General features: G+C 38.4%; 1 protein-coding gene across 11 annotated transcripts in view; it reads right to left on the reverse strand.

Moving 5' to 3' along the window:
- The window catches only part of LOC109099208 (phospholipid-transporting ATPase IF-like), a 45,526-nt gene extending 18,899 nt beyond the window's left edge, over positions 1-26,627 (reverse strand). For 5 of the 11 annotated variants that reach the window (XM_042712189.1, XM_042712194.1, XM_042712188.1 and 2 more), the window contains exons 1-20: positions 26,333-26,626; positions 11,405-11,521; positions 11,156-11,245; positions 10,269-10,349; positions 10,059-10,166; positions 9,783-9,911; positions 8,548-8,651; positions 8,400-8,447; positions 8,228-8,292; positions 8,002-8,083; positions 7,758-7,908; positions 7,475-7,672; positions 7,230-7,388; positions 6,511-6,686; positions 6,307-6,375; positions 6,143-6,216; positions 5,953-6,056; positions 4,704-4,885; positions 402-605; positions 74-227 (exon numbers count right to left, since the gene is read on the reverse strand). In XM_042712189.1, the coding sequence (XP_042568123.1) occupies positions 74-227; positions 402-605; positions 4,704-4,885; positions 5,953-6,056; positions 6,143-6,216; positions 6,307-6,375; positions 6,511-6,686; positions 7,230-7,388; positions 7,475-7,672; positions 7,758-7,908; positions 8,002-8,083; positions 8,228-8,292; positions 8,400-8,447; positions 8,548-8,651; positions 9,783-9,911; positions 10,059-10,166; positions 10,269-10,349; positions 11,156-11,245; positions 11,405-11,521; positions 26,333-26,359 (2,322 nt within the window). In that variant the 5' untranslated portion in view covers positions 26,360-26,626. Of the gene's footprint in view, positions 1-73; positions 228-401; positions 606-4,703; positions 4,886-5,952; positions 6,057-6,142; positions 6,217-6,306; positions 6,376-6,510; positions 6,687-7,229; positions 7,389-7,474; positions 7,673-7,757; positions 7,909-8,001; positions 8,084-8,227; positions 8,293-8,399; positions 8,448-8,547; positions 8,652-9,782; positions 9,912-10,058; positions 10,167-10,268; positions 10,350-11,155; positions 11,246-11,404; positions 11,522-26,332 lie in introns of all 11 variants that reach the window. The other 6 variants (XM_042712193.1, XM_042712195.1, XM_042712199.1 and 3 more) reach the window with 3 other exon arrangements.
- Between the last annotated feature and the right edge of the window lie 121 nt (positions 26,628-26,748).

The following is a 26,748-nucleotide window of genomic DNA, read 5'->3' on the forward strand; positions in this document are numbered from 1 at the left end:
AACAGTGTCAAAACAACAGGCCAGTGTGGGGCCATTTAGCAGAAACGGGATTAGGAGGGGTTAGGTGACTCACCTTGGCTTTCTGGAGAGGTGCCATCCTGCAGCAGAGCACCGCCGAGCAGTTCTTACACACCTCCATGAAGAGTTTCTCATGTTCCCGCAGAGCCAGGGAAAGGCTGGCCCCGTCCACGACCAGCCCGTGCTGGATCACATGATCCTCTCTGATCCTGCACAAACACAGGCGCACATCACACCCATCTCAAACAATCAGTCCTACTCAACATCAGCACGGAAGGAGAAAATCAGTATCACAGCAGGCTTGTGTGAAATGGCTCTCTGAACGGAAGAGAGTATAAAGAGGGCTTGGAGTCTCACAGAAAGGGTGCGCTGAGGTGTTGTACCTGCGGGCTAGTCTGCGCAGCTGCTCGGCACACTCGCTGTCTGATTTCTGCTTTACGAGCTCCAGGATGTTCATGGTGCGATGGAAGTGACCACAAGAGAGGCTCACGCTGACCGCCGTCTCATGCTTGTCGCCGGTCAACACCCACACCTTGATCCCGGCCAATCGCAGGGATTCAATCGTCTCCTGGACCTTGTCCTGCAGCCTAGACACGAACACACACACATACACACAGCAGGTCAGAGCCTCTGGATTTCATAGCCCACAGTACAACACAACCACAATCAAACACAATAGATTTTGATGCAATGAAGACGTCATGTGATAATGACAGAGTGAATGCAAACTGCTGTACTAGTTTTGAATTCTGTAAATTTTTCTCTCATGTCAGCTGACGGAAAGTATTAATTTTACGATTACAATTAATACAATAAATATGAATTTAATAGATTAAAATTGTATAATATTATTATTAATAATTTTTTTTAATTACTTTTATCATTGATATACTATTTTACCATTGTACCATTATTCCATTGATCTGTATTATTTTTGTTAATAATTTTAATAAAATTTTCATTAGATTTTATTTTTACATTTTCCGTTTTAATTTTAAATTTAATGAAAGTTTTATGAATTCTGTTGTGGTTTGTCATTTTTATTATTTTTTTTTTAATAAGAAATGTTGCCTTGGCAACTAGCTAAAAATAAATAAATATATATACACATATATTAATAAATACAAATGCACACATTTAAATATTTTATTTCACTTTAGTTAATGCTTTTTTTTTTTCAAATGGTTTTTATTTTCTTGGTTTACACAAAAAACCAAATGAAGGACCAATTTGAATAAGCTTGTGCATTTCCTTCACAAAATTTCAGTAGTATGTTCTTTAGAACTAATTAAATGTATCTGTTAGCCTTGACTTTACACAGTAATAAACTGAGCACACTGCTTGCGTTTTCTCTCGAGACAGCAGCATTATTCTGTTGTTTACCCTGAGGTCTGATTAAATGTGGAGATTAACAAGCAGCTATTCACACTTGACACACAGAAACAGCTCACCATCACCAAAGCAAAACTCAGACCATCCGGATGTCTACAGTCATCACGTGAAATGCCTCATAAATGTCATAAATGTGTTTTTCTCTTATGCTCTCTGACCCTTAAAGCTGCAGTAGGGAGTTTTTAGAAAACGTTGACTTAGCCTGAAAATTTGAACAAGCACAACTCACAGGTCACTCCCCCTTGCTCTCTGCTGTGCTACAGCTTGGTCCTCAAAACATTACGTATTTTGCAATACATGTAATGTAACTATATGATGTTGCACTATTTCTATAAGTAATAAATAGCTAGTAAGATAATATAACGGTAACTAACGTTACAGTATGCAAGTAATTATTCTATCGATATGTAATGCTAAATAAGGTTTGCTAGTACATTATTTCAGCAACATGACAAGCCAGTGAATTAGTAGGTTTCAACAGTTGCTTTGCACAGTGCGTGATATTTTATCTGTATGTTATGCGGCTAGAGTTCTGACACTGAGTCAATGGGCTCTGACAAGGAATTCACACCCACAGCGACTTCGAGGAGTCAACGGGCGGGGAGAAGAGGAAGCCGTGGTGTGGGCGGAGCATCAGGCAGGGGACGCGGGAGACGGGGCAGAGGTCGCCGAGTGGGTCCAACTCCCGAGCACCTCAGCAGAGAGGACATGGCGCATGTACATTACTTTACCATAGTACATTACTGAATTATCTTTGGGATAAATTTAAAACACTAACTTTCAATAGGAATGATGAGAATCACTAGGTCAATACTAGTCATGCAATGTCAAGGAAGCTCACTAAGCCAAGGAATAACAACATCTTAGAAATATTATCTTTTATTTTGCATATTGGTAAACATAAATGGGCTTTTTTTTGCAAAGTACTCCTGCACAAGAAAATATGTGAACATTTTGATTTGTGCTGAAAGATGATTTCTTCACGTGCCTCTATTTCTGGGGCAATGTCTGACCTGTTGAAGAGCATAAAGAATTTGATGTGATACTGGAAAGGGCAGGGATAGGATGCATGGTCGTCTGATGTTTGGTTGGTGTTGATGTTATATGCAAAGGACCACCCTGAAATCTACAGGAAACCATGCCATACATAATTTGTCAGGCCTGTTTTGAAATTATCTTAGTTATGTAGTTCTTAAAAAAATGAAACAAATCAAGCAGGGATACTTACTTGTCAAGCAGAAATGTGGCTAACTCTGCATCGGTTTTTAATCCTTTCAGGACACGTAGCTCCCGCCACCACGGAAAAGCCGCTCCGATATTTACCCTCGTTTTATTTCGGGGTCTATCTAATTCTTTCTTTTTGGCTTTTTTATCATCGTCATCTGTCTTTTTCCGTTTACCTGTCTTTATTTTATGAGCAGGTGCCACTCGAGGAATTGGCAGTTTGGTTTGTTTGTCCACCATAAGCAAAGCTGCGGCACACCGCTAATCTTGAATTTGAACGCCTGTATGCGCTGTGCATGAGAGGGGTGTGATCAGCGCGCACACGAGCTTGACTGACACTGCTAAGACACTCCTCCTGGCTCTGATTGGTTGTTTCTTACCGGGAGCGGTGTATTTCTGCAAATGGCAATAGGACCACTGGGAGGAGCCAGAGGAGCTTGATTTTTTCACAGATTATCTCTCTCATATTCTACTGTCAGGACATAATGACAGGTTTAACAAATATGTAAAAAATACATTTTTACAAAAGTTACCTACTGCAGCTTTAAGGTACAATCAGATTAACATGACGTGACGTTTTCATCGTTCAGCCGTTCACATGCCCTGTCAGATATTCTGAGGATTTCTCTGAAGATGACGTGCATGTGCCTCTGTTGTACAGGTTTAAAGGGTTGTCAAAAGGCTCATGGAAATCACAACGACAGCACGACTCCAGACACGCTGGTGTGTCCCTGCATGCCTTTAACACTTGAATAGTGCTGCTGCTGACATGTAGACAGAGAGAGATGGCTGACCTTAAGAGCACACTGACTCACTGCTGACTTCCTGCGCTCTAGCCAATAATACTAGTGAATACCACACGAGTGTGAAGACATCCTCACACCACTGTCACTATCATCACTGCCTGCTGACAACAGACTGATACACAGCTCTTCAGTGCCAAGCGTCAGCATCCATGCTCTGTCTTCACTAGTTTACAGCCTCTGCTTAACACTTCTAATAAATTATTAAAACACACTTTGAAACACTATAAAAGAAAGAATTACTGCATTTGCTTTTATTAGTAACAGAAAGGCTATTGCTACAGGCTAATACTTTCTCATCTACTTTCAGTTTTCAGCAAATATGCATCTATATCATTTAAACACATATATATGAATATCTAATAAACATCTAATTTCACAAAACGTGCAAACCTGGCGAATCCAGCTGAAAGACTTATTTCCAGAAATGTCCTGGCTGGATTTTCTGCTCAATGTCCAGGTTTTGATATTGTTTTCCTGTTATTTTCATACTTATTAAGGTAATGACTGAAAAGTAATTTGACCAACAGTGTGCAAGCGTTGTACATTACTGACCAATTTTGTATGCCCGCGTCCACAAGGGTACTATGATGTATTTGTGTCATATTCTTTATTTTATTCATGTTATATATATATTTTTTTTTTCTATTTATGAAAAATACTATTATATGATTACAGAATCAAGAAGTTGCCATCTAAAGAATACATTTATTTTACAAATTTCATTTAATCAAGTTAATATTTTTTTCCATTTAATTCATTTTCAAATGATTTATTATGATCTAAATGAGTAAATATCTAACCTAAATTCAATTTCAGCAATTATGCATGTTTTTATTAGCTTTAAATGATAGTGTGACGTCAAACTGTAGCGGTCTCCACCTCAGCATCGCATTAGTATTTGTGTGTGTTTGTGTGTGTGTGTGTGTGAAATGTGTGTGTGTGTGTGTGTGTGAGAGAGTGTGTGTGTTTGTGTGTGAGAGTGTGTGTGTTTGTGTGTGTGAGAGTGTGTGTGTTTGTGAGTGTGTGTGTGTGTGTGTGTGTGTGTGAAATGTGTGTGTGTGTGTGTGTGTGTGTGTGAGAGTGTGTGTGTTTGTGTGTGTGTGTGTGTGTGTGTTTGTGTGTGTGTGTGTGTGTGTGTGTGTGTGTGAAATGTGTGTGTGTGTGTGTGTGTCAACCCAGTAGCAAAAACAGGTATGAGTGTGTGAGTGTGTGTGTTTTTGTCTGTGTGTGTGTGTTTGTGTGTGTGTGTGTGTGTTGACTCACTTGTCCTCCACCCCAGTCGCTCCCAGCAGCTCCAGGTCTTTCTCGATGAAGTTGAAGACCTCAACCAGTCGTTCCTCTCTCTGCTGCAGAGCCGTTCTGGCTTCATGGAGCCGCCGGTCCACTTCCTGATACTCATCTGCACTGAAGTGTCTGCAGGCCACCACCAACGTCCTCAAACCCTTCTACAAAAGTGAGACGGGACAAACCAATATGAACATGAGGAAGAAATTCCATTCTACTGATTCAAACCCAAAAGAAGGATCGAATTTACTGTATTATACCCAAAATAATGTAATACAAAAGTTGTTGTAAAGGAGAACTGAGAATGAACTGCTGGCCAAGAAGTTGCTTGAAAGCCACACCCCAAGCTCCATGACCATAACTGAGTTAATGCTTTCAAGCACAGACATAGAGAGCATTCAGCGAATGGAGGAGCATTTCAATGTTTCTGTTGTGTCTGAAACATCCCATGAGTCTCAATACAATCCTCTGAGAACTGTGTGTGTGTGTGTGTGTGTGTGTGTGACAGTGGTGATGTGGGTCTGAGGACACTCTCATGGGTTTCAGCACAGCTGATAATGAGCCGCTAATTAACTGCAGCGCTCTCATCAACCTCATTCAAATTAAAAAAGCTGAACTCAGACCAGACCTCGACATTTCAACAAGACTTTTAGATGTCTGAAGAAGAAGTTTAGCAGGCGCTCGCACATCCATGCTAGCGAGAAGCTGCTAGGGCATTTTGAGTTGATTGTCCAAGTAGTTTTTTCCTGTACAAAATAAAGTCTCTACAATATTCAGGGGCCAGATTAATGACATATCCTTAATGACAAAATTCTCTGTACCTGCTATTTGTTGTCTTATTTTCTACCTTAAGAATAATTTGTAATCTCTAAATAAGAATGTTTTTTTTTTTTTTTAAGCTTAAATAATTTACATTTCCCAAAACAATCATTGTAAATAAGCACATCTGCAAAATCTAGGTGAAATTTTGTGGACAAAAAATGGCCTATTTTCCATGGTCAATAATATAGGGATGTGAATCACAGCTCACACAGAAGTCACTTTCAAAACCAAACGCCTTTCTGTGATTGAGACCAAATTCTCAATTGCATGAATTCCTATTGAAATTAATAGAATTTTCCCACAAAATTTTGCAGAGTACCAGTAAATGTGACCGAGTCTTAATAGGATATCTACTAACTAGAGTGAACTAGTAAGCAAGCATGGCAGCATGATCTAGAGAGCTCACCAGAGCAAACTCATCCACATGGACTCTGGTTTTATCGATCTCGCCGCTCGTGCTGTAGGGCAGAACGGCTGATTCGGCTCCTTTCGTGAACAGCACCTTTTCACCTAATGAGAGACAGAAGGTCATTAGATAACTCCTCAAGCACTGCGGTTCAGTCATGAACAGCACATGTGTGTTCAGAGGCACATGCCTGAGGGCTTCTGCAGAATCACACTCATTCTCCTGCGGTCCGCGTCAAACTCCAGAACGTGGAGGAGTTTGTACCTGCGTGCAGAAACACAGCTGTTAAACAGACAACCTTCTGAATATGGTTCACATTTAGCGAGCGAAAACAAACAGAAGAGTGTGATGTACTTCTCTGCTTTTCCAAACGTTTTAATCTCCATGATTTCTCCATGGCTTCCTATAAACGTGACACCCATCCTGGAGTCAAAAAGATCATTTAAAGACACAGTTCACCAAATTTGTTTTTCTTTTTTTCCACAAATGTTTCAGCAGTCATGGTCAAAAGAATATATTTGGCACATTGACTGCAAAAACACACATAAAAACTCTCACCTCTTGGTGGCTTCCACTAGTGCTTTCTCGTCAGGAGAAGAGGCGTAATACTCCATCTGAGGCGAGAAGCCGTTGGCGTGTGAGAAGGGGTCTCCTGGTCCATCCACTTGATCATAACTGATCTGCACCGTGTGACACAGTGAGACGGCTTTCAGGAACAACTCCTCCTCCTTGTTCTGAAAGGTGTACACACACTTTGATTTATATACTGTATAATAATAGTATTAAATAATTATGTAGATATATGTTTCAGTTATTTTAGGACATTAAGTTCAATTAAAATGACAAATGCCTTGGCAACTAGCTTTTTTTATATTTATTGTATTTCATCATGTCTTTCTCATTCAATAATAATTAGAAGTCCAAGCAAAGTGTGACAAAATTGCATGGTGCTACAACTGAAAATCTTTAATTAAGGCATAACTGTATGAACATTGAAAATAAGTTGAAAATTGGTATGCATCCTCTCTGGTGGGTGTCCTAACATATCCTCTAAAATGACTCGTAATTTCATGAATTTTCAATGCAAGAGGGTGCTATACCTTAACACTAACTTAATAGTGTAACTGGGATCAAACAAGTTGAGATTTGACTCATACAGCATCCACAGGAAAGATTCTTTTGAAACTGTTTTCCATATTTACTACATACATGAAAATGAATGGAATGGTAAAGTGTGTTTCTGCACCACTATCCTCACCAGCAGAACTGAACCTTACCAAACAAGGCACCGCTCCGTCTGGAGAGTCTTCTGTCATTCCTTCAGGGATGAGCTTCCCGTTGATCTCCTGGTATTTGATCCCGTTGATAGAACACTCCCTAAACTGCATCTCGTTCTCAGTGAGGGTTCCTGTTTTGTCTGTGAAAACGTACTCCACCTGCGGACGCAACATTAGCATGGTTTTACTCATCTCAGTCAGTATTATAGCTGGGCAAACAGATCTAATCACACACGCACACACACCTGGCCCAGCTCCTCATTGAGGTCTGATGTGTTGACTTGAGCCTTCTGGTCGCTCTCTTCATGGTACAGATCCAAGTCCCAGCCAATGAAAAAAGAGCCCAGAAACTTCTGCATCTCAACAGTCACGTACAGCGAGATGGGGATTATAAAGTTGTACAACACCAGGAACGCCAGGAAGTCGGAAATAAACTTCAAAATCTGTGAGGAGAAAATCCCCAGCAGTCTTAATGAAACCTGACCTGCCAGATTTAAATGCTAAATAATGTAAGCAACACAAGCTGACCTGGCTGCTGTTTCTCTCCTGATCGGTCTTCTGGTTGTAAAACGGCTCGTCCCACTTGTTCTCTGCCTGCCAGGCGTACTTCAAAATAGTGCTGAGGATGGCTTCAAACAGCAGAATGCCCAAGTAGATGATGAGAAACGTATTCATGGATCTGCACGAGAGACGAGAGACATGATGTGGTCACGATGAAGCACTGACGTAGAGCGGCTGTGTGACGTGTTAGTGGAAATGACGACACACATACTTCTCCACTGCAGAGCGCTTCTGGGATTTGCACTTGTAGTTCAGAGCCATCTTGGACTCCATACCTGTATACACGGCCACACCTGCATGACACAACTCAAGTTACGCTCAAACGTTTTGGGAGTAAAGTGCAGTGATAAGTTACGAAATAAGTAAATAAGGTCCATTGTGTATTCATGTTGACTTTAAACGTCCTAAGTTGGACCCTAATGGTGTGAATGCCCTACCGAAGATTTCTTTGGTGTTTTTTAATCTTGCTCCTCGAAGCAGGAGGTTCTCTGGTCCTAAGGGTCTGAAAGGAATAACCAAAAATATAAATGAATAAACAACCTAAATACTTAAACATATACAATTTACATGAAATAAATCTGCTCATCTCAGATTTGAAGCTGGTCTTACCTGACTATCTCCTCTCCTTGTTGGGTTACTGTTATTCTCCCGACGAACCTGAGAAGAGAGAGCATGCTGTGTCAGGACTCACAGATCTGAGAACAGCATCAAGCCGAGTGTGTGAGGAGGATTTGGGTGATCTGATTGTGAATGGTACCTGTATAAGTCTGCCTCGGGCTGCTGGCACTCCACCACCGCCTGCAGAGACTCCAGCCGCGACACCGACTGAGACACCGCCGTCTCTGGCACCGAATAGTGCGTCTGTACATCAGCACAGAGAACACATTCAGTGTTAGTCTGACACATCTCACTTCTGACTTAACAGCACAGAAATGCTATGTGCTACATATATTGCACAGCAGACTTGCATGCACTGTCAAATAAAAATATCTGGATATTAAATCATTTTTATTAAGATATCTCACATTAGCCAGACACAGACGGTGAATCTGTGATTGTTTTATCAGAGAGCAGTATTTGTGGCTAAACATTGGGGATGGGTGATAAGCAAATATTTATGTTACAAAATTATAATTTCATGGAAACCTGAAACAAAACAACTATCATAAATGAACGGCACAATGAAACACCTTAATAAATAAATACAATAAAAGGAGGAAATTATATAAAGAACAAAAAAAAAACAACAACCTCAAAATACTATTTTAGAAAGAATGTCTAAATACTATTTTGACCATATTGAATAATGTTTAAATGACTGATAAACAATTAAATAAGTGAATAAAAGTACAATTTTATCTATGTATTAAGGTGCATTTATTGTTGTTCTGGAATTTTTCGAGGGCGAAATCTAGTCATTTTAACAGGAATCCATGCGATCGGGAACTTCACATGAGGGTGATAAATTCACACAGATCTGGCAGCTGGTTTTCACACTGATTTGCCGACAGAAAGCTGCTTGGTTTGAAAGTGACTTCTGTGTGAGCTAGGCTTCATACATTGCTACACTACTGACATTACATGATGGACATATCACATATTTCAGTTGTCCATTTCTTTTTTTTTCTCTTATTAGAGAGGTTTTCTTTCATTTTGCATCACGTTTTGGATAGCCTTTCCTGATACACTGAAAACCTTTTTGACGACTGTGTATTTATATATATCCACACACACTCCACATTAAAGCTCATACAGACATTACTCAGCATTTCTTGAGCTAATCCACTCAATCTCTCTGCATGTTTGACAGAAGCTGCATAAACTTAAAGTGACAGCAGAGCTTATTGGAGGGTCAGTTCGCCAAAAGCCTTCAGAAGTGGACATCGCTGAGAGTAACAACAACTTGCGGATCAATGAGTGACTCGTGTTTATTCAGTAACCTCTCTGAGAAATCCAGTGAGACGCTGTTGTTTGTGAGCACAAAACACAGACCTTCAGGTTAGTCTCTCCGTCCAGGCTGGTAGTGGTGATGTGGCACGTCCCCTCGGCCCGATCTGATGACAAAAGCACCAGATCTGCGGGAAACGTCTCATCTTTGGCTACTCTCACAATATCACCTACCTAAGAGATCACAGGAGGAATATCAACCAACATGACAAGGATGTCTGTATTGCTGAAGTCTCTGTTTATTGACATGACTGCAGGGATATGGAAGTGTTTTTATTGTTTGAAGTTGTTTGGCAGAATTAACCATGGGCTGAAACTCACTCGGATATTCTTAGATCGGGTCTGGACCAGACTGCCGCTGCGCACGACAAATACAGGCGCTCCGTTCACTTCATTATCAGCTTTGTGCCTCAGCCAGTCTTCATATCCCTGTATTTGTGAGCGGGATTACATAAAACAGACAACTGACAAACTGCCACAACACATCATGATCCATGAACATGAGCTGCCTAAGCACGCTCATACACTCACCTGTTTAATGGCAGTTACTGTGATGACAAAGAACAGGGGAAGTCCGCTAGTTATAGGGGAAGTGGGTGTGTCTATCATTAACTGTAGGGCAGAGAGGGGATCTGGTTAGAAACAGGGCAGAACTGTGCCATATACTGCCTTTACTCTCCACAGACATGCTTCATCAAGAAGAACAGTATCTTTTTAACATTAGGGCTGTGCACTCTCAGAAAATAAAAATAACAAATAAAAATACAAAAGCTGCCACTGAGCTAGTACCCTTTCAAAAGATACACATTTATACCTTGTTTACATCAAAGGGGTGCATACAAGTACCTTAAATGTTACCTTTCAAAAACGGTTCTGCCCCAGTGACAGCTTTTGTACCTTTTTTCTTAAGAGTACGATATATTATAAATCCACATGATATTTGTGTTATTACTATGTTGGCAACATTAAATATTTTTTTACATTGCAATGACTTTAAAGGTGTGGTCCCATGTTTCTACTTCTGCAAATTATCTCAGGCAATATCTGGTCATTTCAGTAGGAATCCATGCGATTGTGAAATTCATAGAGTGAATTCAGAGCATAATATAAGGTGTGACTTCAGGCAAGCATGATTTCATGCTCACATTACTGTCAGCTGGATGACATATTGAGAATTTTGATTGTTGTTATGTTGTACTTTGTTTGTAGTGAACATAATCTTGAGTTACAGGAACTGTTTCCAACACTGATGTCGCTGAACCTGTATTCTTTTTTCAAGCGAGGGATTATGATGCTAAAATAGCCTCAAAATATATTTTTTTCAAAATATGAAAGTAATTTTGCTCTCCTGTGGGAAACTCTGGTGATGAAGACCATCATCAGCATCACTCACTCAGCTGACGACGACCTGGGCTTACCTGAACCAAGAAGATGATGAGAAAATAAAAATTGGCGATTCTTCTGAACTGCTCAAACAAATTCTTAGGGATGAAGTTCCATATGGTGTACTACAAAAAACAAACAAAACAGCATGGAGGATTTTACTGGCAAATTCTCAACATGAGCAGGGAAACACATGCACACGCGAGTCAAGTGATTGTAGGTCTTTGTTTCTGAAGACTGTTTCACATTCAGGCATTCAGAGCAATCATGCTGTCTCCTCTTACCTTGGAGGAAATGATCCTGTTGTCTGCAAACCTCTGAGGAATATAATGGCCATGCTGTGGGAACTTGTTTGCTATGTAAACCGTGCGTGTGTCACTCTGATGGGGAGGGTCGAAGCCCTGAAAGAGATGAGGAGAGACGGGTCAGTCAGTGTGACAGACTGCTAAATATCTCACCTTCAGCCACAGATCATATAACAGCCATTGGTGAAACAGTGATAGAATCGCAAAGCTTAGGGAGAACAGTGCGCTGAAGAATCCGAGAGTCTGATGGGAAGGCAGAACACTCTGCCACAGTCATTATTAATTCAGTTAGTGTGCAGCAAACAATTCATTACGGGAGGCCCTTTCACAGCACATGAGAGCTAAATCACTTACTATCGAACTCTTACTGCTTTCTGACTTTCTGTTGGTCTGCAGGCCAGACGCACATCCTGTATGTGTGATAATCAGGAGCCAGATTCACCAAAATATTTTTAAGATTCTAAAGATAATTTATATTTGTGAGAATGTTCCTAATTGCAATTCTTGACAAATTCTTAAATTCTCAAATTGTTTCTTTAAAAAAAAGAGAAAGAAATGTCACAATGCCAGTATGCAAATGTCGTCTTTTGAAAGATTACCATAATAATCACCAGTATGCATGAACACTACTTTCTGGCTTGACTGGCGTTCAGCACTCTGCATTTATTTAATGTATTGTGTATTTTAAACGGTCATTTTTAAAGACCCTGTCTCTAGATGGTGCAGTGTGATGCATTCATTTGCACTCTCTCTAGACTGAACACATTGTGTATATTCAAAAATATTTTTGAAGAGTTATTAGTGAATTTTCTAATTTGACAAAAAGTCAAATCAAGCATAATTATAATGGTTCATTGTTTACATTATGAATAGTATAAATACTGTTATATTTTAATGCTTAATTTTTGTAATTATCCAATAAATGAATCTGACCTTTAGGGATTCAAGGTTATCCTAATTTCAAGTGGTTATTGATAATTTTTACCTAAATTGTCTTCAAAATCCTAAAACTCCAGTCATTTCAATAGAAATCAACACAAGTGAGAGTATCGAATGAGGGCAAAAACGTTTCCCACACAGATTCCACTCATGTTCAGGCTGGGCGCAGTGTTGACCAACAGGAAGACGCTTGGTTTGAGACTGACTTCCGTGTTAACTGTGTTACTGATAATAGAAAAACAACCTGTTTTCTGCACAAAATTTAACTGAAATTCTGCTAATGTGACTACACCTTGAAGTAGTAGTAGTAGTAGTGATGTTTTTGGGACTACTAAATATCCTCAACTTTATTGGTAAGTTAAAAATAAACTAGCAGTTAAGAATTTCATTCTTAAGAATCTTTTGTAAATCCAGTCCCAGATTCCAGAAGCGGTTGAATTTCCTCACACTTAACAACGTGTAATGGCTTTGGTTTGGGGAACATGTGACGGCTCTTTGCATAGACACAAACTCTCAGTCCACCTAGTGCTTTATGCAAATGTTTCTGCAGCAGCACACTGGAAATATTCTGTACAATGCTGAACTTTGTGTCTGTGCTGAGTGTCTTCCATTGACTCTTTCCCAGAGGAGGCTGGGAAATCTCCTTTGTTACACAGCCACGTCATCCGACCCCATCAGCAACACATGCGTTCAATTACAGCCTGAATTTTGACTGAACCTTTGTGTGTTTCCATTCCATTTCCCCTCTGCACTTCCCAAGAGTAAGACACTGGAACGCATTCTGTGCGCCAACATGAACATCTTGTGCTGCTTTTTCAAAACTGATGCAACTGTGCTGTGATTATGAATTCAAGCTAACTGATTCTTAGATCTGTTAGAAGAATACTTTAAAACAATAGATAAGAAAATATGAGTTAAAAAAAAACTGTAATCTCTAGTAAACTGCCTTACCATCGTCCATCTCTTAACATTGTAACTTTTGTCATGATGTAGACCAAAACAATACCATAACTACAAGTATTGGGATAAACTACAATAACAAAATATAACTTTAACAGTTATCACAAAACATTCACATTTATACCAAAGCATGTGCTTTTGCTATAAAGGCCACAATATATAATCGAAGAGAAATCGAACACAATTTCAAACAAAATCTGTCCAAAAAAAAGATGTTCTGGAGTTATTTTGGTGGACTGAAACGCCTCACCGAAGAAAACTTCATGGCAGCTGTTAAACTCCTTCAACCTGCCATTGGTTCGTGATCATTTCTGCTGTTTGTTGTGTTATCGAGAGAGTAGTGCACAGCACATATATAACGTGACAATGAAACAGAAGTAGTGACGGGTCTTTTCTCCTGTATTGGGACCCCATTGTAAAACACACATGGATAATTCATTCACAATAAGATCTGTAATTGTAGGGTGCGTTCACACTTTGTTGTTCGGTTCTCTTGGTTTGTTTGGTCCAGACAAAAAAAAAGAAAAAAGTAAACAATACATTTGGTCCTGGTCCGCTTGGTGTTCACAATACAGATACTGAATACAGATACTGAAACTAGAGGCATAGTGATACGGTGATGTCGTATATTTCGTGACAGAACTCAATGAAACACCCCGTCTGCTGGACTGCGCGCTCATTGATGTGTGTAATTATGATTTTATTTTCACCACCCACAAACTCACAAAGAGCTCTTTAAAAGGCACTTTACCTCCTCGTCGTTTAACGCTTGCCCTCTGCTCATTTTGTTTTTTGATGTGTGTAGTTTATGCTTCGTATAATCTTGTTGCATAGCGTCACTGCATCGATTTTTGTCATTAAATCCTGATTTTGGTTCATTTATAAGTATTTGTTGTTTTAGTATATGCTTCTCGTTCTGCGTCGTCAAATCTTCCCTCACCCAGTTACACTAACACACACGCACACATACACACACACAAATCGTACTGATATGTATGTTATGTTGGTCTCTGAATTTGTTTTTTGCGTTTAATTTGTTCTTTGTAAATCTTGTAATAGTCTGTTTGCATAATAAAAAAAAAAAAAAAAAAAAAAAAAACGTCAAATCTTGTTGCATAGCGTCACTGCATCGATTTTTGTCATTAAATCCTGATTTTGGTTTGTTTATTGAACCATCATATTTAATGTTGGAACAAGGGTTTTGATGTTTGTTTTTGCGCTTAGGTTTTTTGATGGATGTTTTTAAGTTTTTGTTTTGATATTTTTTCTTGATGAGTTTTTGTTTTGAGTGAATTAGGAGATGTTCTTCAAACAATGTTTTGAAATGTGCATTATGTACATGTATGGTAGGGCTGCACAATTAATCGAATTTCTAATCGCGATTACATGGATGCCACAATTACGTAATCGTTCAAAGTCCACTTGTGTTATTCTGTGTGCTTAAGATACGTTTTTTTCTTTCTACATGTTATCTTATGGGGTCCTCCCATTATTTTAATTTTAGCTGTATTATGGGATTTTAATATTATTTATTTTTTTTTTTTTTTTATGGGTAAAGAAACCAACCAGATGTCTATTGGTATAGCTAGGCTTAATACTATAGAAAAGAACTAAAAGATTTCAGTTAGAGTGTTTTTAGCTTGTTGATTTTCATATAAAAATACGGCATGCAGTTGCATCAAACAATGGTATAAACATCATTCAATGTAAATTGTGATAATCGTGATTAATAAACGCAATTACAATTTTCAAGGGAATAATTGACAATTATGATTTTTGTCATAATCGTGCAGCCCTAATGTATGGTATTAAGGTAATATAAAGAATCAGGAAACTAGAGGATTAAATGAATAAAATAAACCAAACCAGTTAACATTCTCTTGATTTATGCTTTTAGGTGAAAGTGCAATAATTCAGATCAAATATAAAAAGAAATGTCTCAAATGACATCAATCAGGATCAGAAACAACTGCAATTTTGAGCAAAATAATTGTGATTATCTGTTTAACTGGTTTAAACACAAAATTCTTCACTGACTTAAACTAAAATTCATAGACTTTTTTTTAACTTAAACTTCACTAAACCAAAACAGCATAGGTTAACTAAAATATGATAAACCTAAAAAAGAAACAAAGACTAAACCAAACAAGCTAATAAATGAACACTACTTGTTAGGCAGTGTATGTAACTGATTTGCAATTAAACTTATTTCAATATATTTTGACACTAAGTACAGCAAAAAAGAGCTATCATGTATAAAAAAAAAGAAAAGAAAGAAAGAAAGAAAGAAAGAAAGAAAGAAAGAAAGAAAGAAAGAAAGAAAGAAAGAAAAAGAATGCAGAGGGATGTTTGACAAAGGACAGGGTTCAAAATTGCGTCAGTTTTGGTCGCATATGCTCCCGAAATGTAATCTGTGTGACCCTAAAATATATTTGGGAGCATTTGTGCGAGTGCACATAATCGTTGTGGTGCTCTCTGCTAATGTTTGTGAATTACTACACAGTATGTGCCTGCTGTGAGCTGATACAGTGACTGCTCCACCATCCTATCCAGCGTTACATAACCAGTTAAGCTTCATCTTTACATTCTTAACATTAATGCATATTTTAGATTTTAGCCATTAGGGCTGGGCGATATATCTAACGATATGATCATGCGCATTTAGTCAGTAAATCTGGCTCCGTGATTAGCGCTAAATCGCCATCACCTGCTTTCAAATGTAGCGGCACTTCATAGACAGAGCCGTAGATCACTGACAAGCTACGCAATATCGCGTTCATTATCGCAGGCGATTCATCTGGACTTGCACAAACTGCATTGAAATCATTTTCCAAAATGTAATTTGTGTGAAAATATTACAAAGTCTGTAAACGGCCGTTAACAGAGGCCAGAGATGCTGAAGACAGACACAAAGAAAAGAAAATACTGTAGAAGGCAGAACAAGCTCACTGATCACTATGTGCGAAATACAGTAAGAAAATCCCAAATACTGAATTGGTAGTGGGGGTTTAAATTAATGTATTTCTGAGGGGTAATGACTGTCTTGACTGAGAAAAGTTTAAATGAAAATGTTCTTCTCATTTTGCCTCTGTATACTGTATATAAAGAACAAAGCAGTGCAGCGGCTTTCTTTACAGCGGTAACCAAGGAAACGCTCTATTGCTGCTGTTTCATAAGCGCCACCTGCTGTCAGAGAGTGAATCTGCATTTTCATTCAGACCGTCTGCTGTTTTTGTTTCGTGCAGATGTTTTATGTAGCATAATTTCACATAGTTAAAGTCAGACCTGTTTTTGATTTAGATTTTGAAATTATACATTTTAATTTGCATCTGAAACTGCTCACGTATGCAGCATCTTTATTTGGAACATGATTAAAATGCTGTGGTTGTCTCTCATTTTAAATGGCTACAGATACAGACCGTAATAGACCAAATAAATAAAAAAATAAATATTTTAAAAATCGGCTATCAGAATCAGCTTACTCGCTTATAAAACATTATCAATTGGAATGAAAGATTGATGCATCTCTAACAAGAAATGCCCACATCAGGATGTTGCCAGCGCTTCTGCTCAATTGGCAGCTGTGATGCTCCTTAATATTTAATGGGTGCTCCTAAATTTTTGTTGGTGCTACTAACTTCTTGAACTTGGAAGCACCAGTTCTACCAAGTAAAAAGTTCAGTTCGACCCCTGCAGGACGTGGTCGGTGTGTATTGTGCAAAACTAACGGCCTCTGTGCCACGTAACTCTGCTCTTTCAGTTGTGTGTTAATAGCATTTTTTTCCTCATGTGCTAATGATCCACATTATAGAGATAATGAAACACAAACTGTAATAATTCAGCACAACAGCAGAACAAGGCAGCTAATCAAGTATATCAAATTAATTGGAGAGCAAGTGATGCCGTATCTTTTCTCCCAAAGCAGAGCGACAATTAAATGTGGGGCACAGCTGTGTGACGCTTCCCTTTGCTGCTCCATGAGTTTAATTCTGACAAAGGCAGTTTGAGAGGCCGCTCATCTAACAGTCTGTGACTTTAACTGTGAAGAATGTGTCTGCCGCTCCACTAAAGCACCTTTAATTAAACATTAATTTGGGAAGCGGCAGCTAATGAGATGAGCAGTCAGGAAGGCTACTTTCTTATCCTGGAGTGACCTGTCTGAAACCTCACACGAGCTCCTAAACACCAGCATCTCACACACTTACAGCAGCTCGAGCTGTGCCAGAATACAGGTGGAACACATGCTCTGTATATGATGAGACTCTCATGGAGAAATCCAGACGGCCAAATAAACACATCACAACAAAAACGCATGTGTTCACAGTAACATATGTCAACTGCAGTTCAGTTTGCATGTCTTGGTTATTCAATAAAGTCTATATTCCCAGAAGCAATCACTTTCTTGGCTATTATGTTAAAAAAAAAAGAGCCGTTTCCTTTGCTAATGAATGGTTGTGGGGTTACTCAGCACATTTCATTCAATCTTTCATGTGAAAATGCTTTGAAGATGGAAAACTCGTATTCTAATTGCGATATTGCAGCACAAACTAATAAGCTACTAAGAACACACTGTATCTAAAGAGTTAAATATTAAATGGAAACAACCAACGATCATAAGTAAACACTATTGTTCATGTAATTACTCAAGCATACAGTACAAAACAAAGAGTGGTTTGCTCACTATTGTCTTTGATTGATCTAAAGGACACTAAAAGACTCACTTTTTCAGCAGCCTTTTTTTTTCAAAGTATTTTTCTTATTCATTTTTCTGTGATTTAAAAGAAAAAGGTCCTTGAAAAGTGGACAAAACCCCCAAAAGGTAAACAACTGCGTACTTATTGCTTTAACAAGGGAAAGAACTACAATCCCATGAAGCCTTGTGAATATAAAAGTATCGATTAGGGATGCACATTATCAGATTTTTGCTGATATTCGATATGCTGATATTTAACTCATTTCAGGCTGATTGGAGAAAATACGATTTTTGTTTCAAGTCCCAACTGTTGCTTTCCATTTGGCTGCTTTTAAATGCAATGCAGACCCAACATTATGACACAGAGCAGAGGTCCCGCCTGTTTATATTTACATACCTACTTTGTTTGCACTGATACCTCACCAGACAAGCACTCTGACCAAGAAGTGCATTTGACCATCGGCTCGTGTGGCCACCAGCGCTCTACACAGAACATGAGCATTACAGCTTTTAATAAAATATAATACTAACTGAACAGCCACAGCTACTTAAATTACATTCACTGGAATAAATATCACATTGAAAATGTATATACTATGCATGAAATATATATATATTAAACAAATGTATTGACTTCTTATGAGTTGGTATGGCAGCAGATGAGCTTGTGTAAGATGATGTTGGCAGCAGAAAAGCAAACAGAGTGCAGATCACATCAGGCTTTAGTGCTCTGCCCTGACTCTAAGCCCTGCCATAACAAGACACTTCCCATGACTCACTGGAACATGAAGAAACATAAGCAGCCTTGTGTAAATTAGGGTGGAAGAATGAAGGAATAAAACATTGAGAGATTAGATCCTTTAACTCAGCACATTTCTGAATAAATTGCCCACTCATTGCAATACAACAACAGCTAGTTATACAACGATAGCAACAGTTATTTTCCAGTTCTGAAGAAAAGAGTGGTTGTGCAAAACTCACAACAGCAATGCTAGGATGTTGTGGGTGGTTTGTGTGTTGTTTTTTATAGGGCGTCGCGATAACCAATGCGCACACACACACACAAGTGAGCACACTCCCACTCCCACTAGTATTTGTAAATATTAAGCCGCAAAACGATTCATATTTAAATATGAATTCTGGGTGTCTCCTTGTTAATGAATGGCACAGACGTACGGTTTTGTTTACTGAAGCGTGCGTGACGCTTTTGGGGATTTTAACGTCTGGCGTCTCACTAAATGGTATTTTAGAGAGATGGCAGACGCTAAAATCCCCGCAAGTAAAACTATCCTCATATCATAAACACATAGAAATGTAAAGATATTCACGGCAACCTGTCAAAATAAAAGTTTGGTTTAACTTTGAAGCACTGCAGCAGAAACAGGGCCAAGCCTTTATGGGGCCCTAAGCAGAATTTTATTTGGGGGCCCCTCTGTGTCGCCAATACGACTGATTATTGTCAATGCTTGATTATTCACACACTATAAATCTAACTCACCCATTATCAGTTTTATTTGTTGTAGTTATGTTGCTTACATCGCACCGATGTTTTTACCCTTCTGTTATTTTTTTTTTGTAACAGTAGCAAACCCACAAGAGTGGTCAGGTGTTAACTTGCACTTTAAAGGGTTAGTTCACCGAAAAATTTAAATTATGTCATTAATGACTCATCCTCATGTCGTTCCAAACCCGTAAGACCTCCGTTCATCTTCGGAACACAGTTTAAGATATTTTAGATTTAGTCCGAGAGCTTTCAGTCCCTCCATTGAGAATGTATGTACGGTATACTGTCCACGTCCAGAAAGGTAATAAAAAAAACATCTTCAAAGTAGTCCATGTGACATCAGAGGGTCCGTTAGAATTTGGTGAAGCATTGAAAATACATTTTGGTCCAAAAATAACAACTTTATTCAGCATTGTCTTCTCTTCTGGGTCTGTTGTGAGTGCGACTGACTGCTGTGACTGTTGACGTACGACACTGCTGACGTGTTTTCTTTGTTATTGGGCGCACCAGTTGTCTTCAGCAGCGTCGTACGTCAACAGTCACAGCAGTCGCACTCACAACAGACCCGGAAGAGAAGACAATTTTTCGTCATTTTTGTTATTTTTTGACCAAAATTTTCGATGCTTCAACAAATTCTAACTGACCCACTGACGTCACATGGACTACTTTGATGATCTTTTTATTACCTTTCTGGACAAAATGTTGGCAGATCTGAATGCCAGTTTGCAGTTAGTTGTGAGGGGATTTTTCTCTTCACTGGATTCACCGGTGACACCCTAGCATGAAGAAATGTTTTATGTGTGAGGGGTTTTTTATATTAAGAGAGAGAGACTGCCTGACATATTCATACAAAAAAAAAAAAAAAAAAAAAAGTTTGCAATGTGTGGTGATATCCTTTCAACTTTTAAGGGTAGTGTACTCCCCCATGGCTTGCGTCAGCACTGGTCAATGCATTGCTTTCTATAAAGTGAAGCATCAGCTTCAGCGTTTAGCCTCACGTCACTAGCTCCGCCCTTGTGTCATACTCCGTGACCGGACGAGAAGATGAGACGTTTTGAGGGGGAGGGGAGGATAACGTTTCTGATTAAAGATTACGAGGGCACATGAATTTATAAAAAATAATGAAGTGCACAGATAAATTATTTATAATAAACACTGCAGCATTTCATTAAAAAATAAGAATTTTCAATTTTGATTTCATAGTGACTTTAAGGAATAATCATACAATATTTCCTCAATGTTTTAATTATAATATTAAATAACCTTTATTTTCCAAAAAAAATTAAATCCGTTTAATTTTCATTACTTAAAAGATAAATTAAATGAATGTTTTATGCCTTAAATTTTTTTAATACACAACACAGAATTGTAAGGCTATTGTAAGAATAAATGATGCTTGTTTTTTTTATTTCTTTTAATTAGTTATGCTTGATAAGAATGTGTCTGGAAATAATAAATAATGTTGTTGGAAAAAATAAAACATTTCATAGGGCCCTAAACGTAATTCTTGTTAAACTTTTAATAAATTGATGTTAAATTGTTTAAGTTTCATGATTTTAATTAATCAGACATGCTTTTTGATTAATAAAATTAAATTTAACAATAATAATAATAAAAAAAAACATCTCTCTTCGAATGCATAAGCTTTTCTGAACGTGCAGTTGAATGAACGGTTTAAAGACTCACTCAGAGATAGTCCCAATGTAACTGCACTTACTGACAGCTCGTCTAGAACGCACAGGTGAAATATCTGCAGAAAGTCTCTTGTCCAGTAAGATTCGAGGATCAGAACTAACTGTTACACATACAGGCTAACAATTAACAGCCCAATCGATATGTATACGAGTACATATCTATCATCTTATGAACCCTTTTCACAAGACTGTGATGACGGGTTTCAACGGTCATCAGCATCGTAAATCCTCCAATCTTTTTTGGATTTTTTTAAATGTATGTACATTTATAACACTATATTTTGTAGTATATTACCTTTGCATAACATTACAAAAACTAGTTATCGCTAATGCGAGGGTGTTTCTAAGGCCCCATTTACACTGCATGGTTCAAGTGACCCAATTCCGATTTTTTCCTCTCATGTGGCACAGATCGGATATGACCGGTGAATGTTGTAACAGGAAAAAAACGCATGGGATTCCGATTTTCTCAGATCGGATTCAGGCCTCATTCATATGTGGTAATAAATCGGATATGAATCGGATACGTGCATTTGCGTGTGCCATGTAAGCAGAAAATCGGATATTTCCCCAGTAAATGCGAGTCGTACGTCATTTAAAAAAGTGACGTCAACTCAGGTGGACACCACCAACTGAGATCACATGAATTATTATAGGCGCGATGGAGGACGAAGGATAACACACAGTGGAGCAATGCCAAGGTTTCATGTCTTTTTGAGTCTTTGGGGCGAAGAGACAGTGCAGGCAAAAATGCAGGATTGTTACAGAAATAAATCCGTGTTTGAAGACATTTCACGAGATATGGGGAGGCACGGTTTAAGCGCTTTTTTCTCCGCCGCGCCATACGAGACCAATGTTTTGCTGATTTTTTTGTTGACTTTTCAAAATATTGTGGAAAGCAAAACACTGTATAATATTATTTTGCATCTGCATCCATTGTATTTCGTGCTGTTTTACTTCCTTTTCAGGGTCAGAACGTCTAAGTGTTGGTAGTTTCAGCAGTGTATAGTGTAAATGCAAAAAAATCGGATACGGGTCACTTTTAAAAGATGATGTAAGCGGGTCGTCAAAAAAATCGGATATAGTCAGAAAATCGGATTTGGGCATCAAGACCTGCAGTGTAAATGCAGCCTAATACAGTGTCTATGGGAGTGACGGTAAATCTGACATTATTCGCTCTGACTGCCGTTATCAGTCTCTCTCTTTTTTTGAAAGACATAAAAACACTTTCATTGAGTTTTTCTTTTGCTATTTGAGCAAATGGGAATGCAAAAAAATATATTTGTGGTAGTCTCCCATTTACTGCTAAAGAGGTTTACCCAACTGTGACGACTTCTGCTGCTGAGAAACGTCAGGTTTATGTTCTGTTATTTTGACATTCTCTTCTATTTACTTAACTTCCTGTATCAACGCCCTATTTAATTCTGGTTTCTGTATAATGACCTCGTTACATCGTAACACACACACAAATATATACATAATCCTCAAACATCTGTGACATACTAGATTTGACTCTGGTTCCACTTTCAAGAAAGTAAAGATACCTGTAAACACAGCTTTGTACCTATAGCCAAAGATCATTTACCTGCTATCACTCATCTTTTTTTTTTAATAAAGGTGCATAAGCTGCGTCCCAAATGACACACTATGCACTACTTATGCACTATGTTCTTATCCATATGATATATAATTATATATGTTATTTTGCCATTCATAATCAGAGTCTGATAGGCCCTCCGCCTGCGTTACGTAATTAAAGCTGCGGCAGTTGAGAGCATGAAGTGTCCAACATTCCACACTTCGTTTTTCCGGTTATTTAAGTGCATCATCCTGGTATTTAAAGTGCACTTGTTCATTTTGGAATTTTCAGTGAACGCATTTCTCACACTATTTACACTACATCATGTCATAAAATAGTGCATAATTACATGATTTAGGACGAATCTATACTTTTCTGTTCATCATGCAACATCTCAATAAATCAATCAGCATTACAAACACAAGATCTCAGCCCAGACAAGCCAATACACGGATTTGTAACATGACGCCTGAAATGGAGATTCATAAATATAAATCTGCAAACAATGCCTAAAGCCCACGTGTCCATCCAAGATCCCTATGACCATACAAAAGTGTCAGGGCACAATAACCAATTGAAAGAATTGTTTGTCCAAACATTATAATTTGCTAAAAATGTTCTCCCCCTCAGGTTATCCGAGATATAGATGTAGAGTTTGTTTCTTCATCAGATTTGGAGAAATGTAGCATTACATCACTTGCTCAGCAATGGATGCTCTGCAGTGAATGGGTGCCGTCAGAATGAGAGTCCAAACAGCTGATAAAAACATCACAATAATCCACAGCACTCCTGTCTTCTGAAGACAAAAGATGTGTGTTTGTAAGAAACAAATCCATCAAGACATTTTAAACTTCAAACTGTTGCATCTGGCTAAAATATAATCCATCATTCATCATTCACTGGAGGAAGTGCTATTATGAATTATGGACTCGTATTTTGGCCAGAAGCAACTGTTTAAAGGTTTGAAAACACCTTAATGATGAATTTATCTCTTAAAAACACACAGCTTTCGTCTTCTCAGGATGTTAACTGATGGACTGGAGTGCTGTGGATTACTTTCACTGTGATGTTTTTATCAGCTGTTTGGACTTTCATTCTGACGGCACCCATTTACTGCAGAGCATCCATTGCTGAGACACTGATGTGATGCTACATTTCTCCAAATCTAATGAAGAAACAAACGTATCTATTGATTTAAGGATGTGCAATAACGTGTGTAAGAGAGAAAGGAACTGAATCCACAGGGCTGGTGGTGAAAAAGTGATCAAAACGCCTGAATTATAATATGAACAACAGATTTAAAAAAGAAAGAAACTCTCATTGGATGATTGTTTGAATGGAACAACTACAAAACTACCAAATGAGGGAAGTTCTGAAAGCAATTTCAGCTTTACAAAATACATCGATTACTCAGCACAAGCCCAGTTACACAGACGGGAAGAAAAAAGGACACCTGAAAGAAGTGAAAAACAGGGTTGTGGTTCTTTACCACCCACTGTTTCCATCTCTACCTTTTACAGTCAAACACAAGTTTGCAGCCACAGGGTAGCACTGTCTGAAATGAGACCAGATCTAAACACACTTCCTGTGGAGTCAAGCCAACAGCATTAGCGCACAGCCTTCAGACGAACAAACAAGATAAGATATATTAGCCATTTACTTTTTATATCCAAAGCTTATCTAATCTTCTAATATTATCTGAAAATCAAAATAAGGAAATATTACACTGCACATACCATAATCAAACCATTAGCTTCAACTGAGCTTCAAAAAAAGCTTATATTAGATAGTTTAAGACAGGCTCATACACTGGGGTGTAGATGCACATTAGTCTATAATTCAGTGAAAATGTAAAAAATTGTGGGCCTGTTTACACCTGGTCATATCGGATATCGATCTGATTTGTTAAAAAATTTCCATTCACACTTGGCCACACAAATGTGTCGTCACAAAACGGATATAAATCCGTTCTTGAATTCCCATGCTATATTTTATTAATCATCAGCTAATTTCAAGATCAAAGCCTGCAATAGAAGAGCGTCCGGCATCAGCACTGGAAAGATAGGTTAGTCACACTACTTTTAATGAAGACGACTGTGTGTTGAGCGTCTGTGTCTTTCAGTTTCATTCGCGGCAGTTTCCACGTCAGCTTGCAGAAGAGGTACTCGTCCGCAGTGATGAGTGTTGCATTAGCACGCTCATATCTGACTATAACCTGTCATATAGCCTTTAACATGCTCTCACACGTTTATTATTTTAACATTTTGGGAGGAGTAAAATTTGCATATGTGGTTTCAACATCCAGATGCATTTACACTGGTTCAGTTTAAACTGGACTGCGTCCCAGACCTCCTCCTGAAGTGATCTGAGCGATCGGATCTATATCCGTCTCGAATGCGTTTCAGAGGGCATTCACACCTGGTCTTTTCACAATCGGATAGCTATCCGATCAGAAAAAACGCATGAAGTGACCAGGTGTAAACAGGCCCTATTAGTTATCCACCTAAAAACACAAAACCATCACATACGGATAATGCGAAACATTCTTGCAACATAACGGTTCAACTACAGTACAGATGCTTTTTCTAAAGATATTCATTCCCAAACTGTAACTGTATTGAGTAAAAACTACCTTCATTAAAAATGAAAAGTACCTAATACACACACACACACATATACATATATATATACATATATATATATATATATATACATATATATATATATATATATATATATATACATATATACATATATATATATATATATATATATATATATATGAGATATATACATATATATATATATATATATATATATATATATATATATATACTCATACATATATATTTGACTACTAATACTAGCTCATTCAATTAACAACATATACAAAATTCAAATTAAATCATATATGGAGGCGTTGTTGTTTCATTAAAATCTTAAGTTAATTATATAAGATAACAAACACAGATATCTGACAGCTACCTATTAGGCCTACTAATATATCATATGATAGATGAACAACAGATTAACTCACTACAGGGGAATTTTTCCTGCATATTTAGAGATTTGGAGCAGTTTGTCATTTTTGGTTTATGTTTGTATCTAGTGAAGTTACTGTCAGACTTTCTGCGATATTATTAAAGCGCGTGATGTCACTTGTGACATCTGTTGCAGTAAACGCATTACACAACTGTCAGAAAGGAGGAAACAAACAAAACAAATAAATAAACAAAAATAACTCTCATTCACGAGGAGCCGCACGCGCGCTTCCCTCCAAAACGACTTTTAAACAAAACCGTTAACGTTTTATTAACTCTTTATTCGCGCGCTCGAAAACGTCATCTCCGACCACCGGCTACAAAAATAAAACAGATGGTTTAATTCAAGCGAAACGCTGACCCGCGCCTTTATCCAACGCACTTTAATTCGTTGCGAACTTATTAAATTAGCCAGACCTTCCACGCAAGCCTTCATAACGAGACTTACCAAACCAGCAAAGCAGCGAAGCAGAGTTAAGAGTTTAAAGGGCTCGTACCAGCTGCTGTCGGATCCAGCGGATCATCCTGTCCGAGCTAGCGCAGTGAGCTAAGCCCGCTCCCGCGACACAGAGCCCCGCAGCAGCGACACAACCGCTTCCCCGGCGCGGCCTCCTCTCCGCATTACAGGACAAGCGAGCGAGCACCGCGCACGCAAAGCCTCCGGACCATTCTGCTGCTCGAACCCAATGCGGCGAAGTGGAGACACAAACACTGCGCTGGACGGAGACGACTTCTGACTGACAACATCCCGGAAGTGGCGTCACACCTGCCACCGGAGTTCCTCGTTCTGCTAATGCGTTACAGGAGCGATAACCAGTGGTGTAAAGTTATACTACCTCGTTACAGTACTTAAGTATTTTGGGGGAGAATCTGTACTTGAGTTTTAATATTTCTGCCAACTTTCATCTTTACG

This window comes from Cyprinus carpio, chromosome A22 (assembly GCF_018340385.1).
Source record: "Cyprinus carpio isolate SPL01 chromosome A22, ASM1834038v1, whole genome shotgun sequence".
Lineage (NCBI taxonomy): Eukaryota > Metazoa > Chordata > Actinopteri > Cypriniformes > Cyprinidae > Cyprinus > Cyprinus carpio.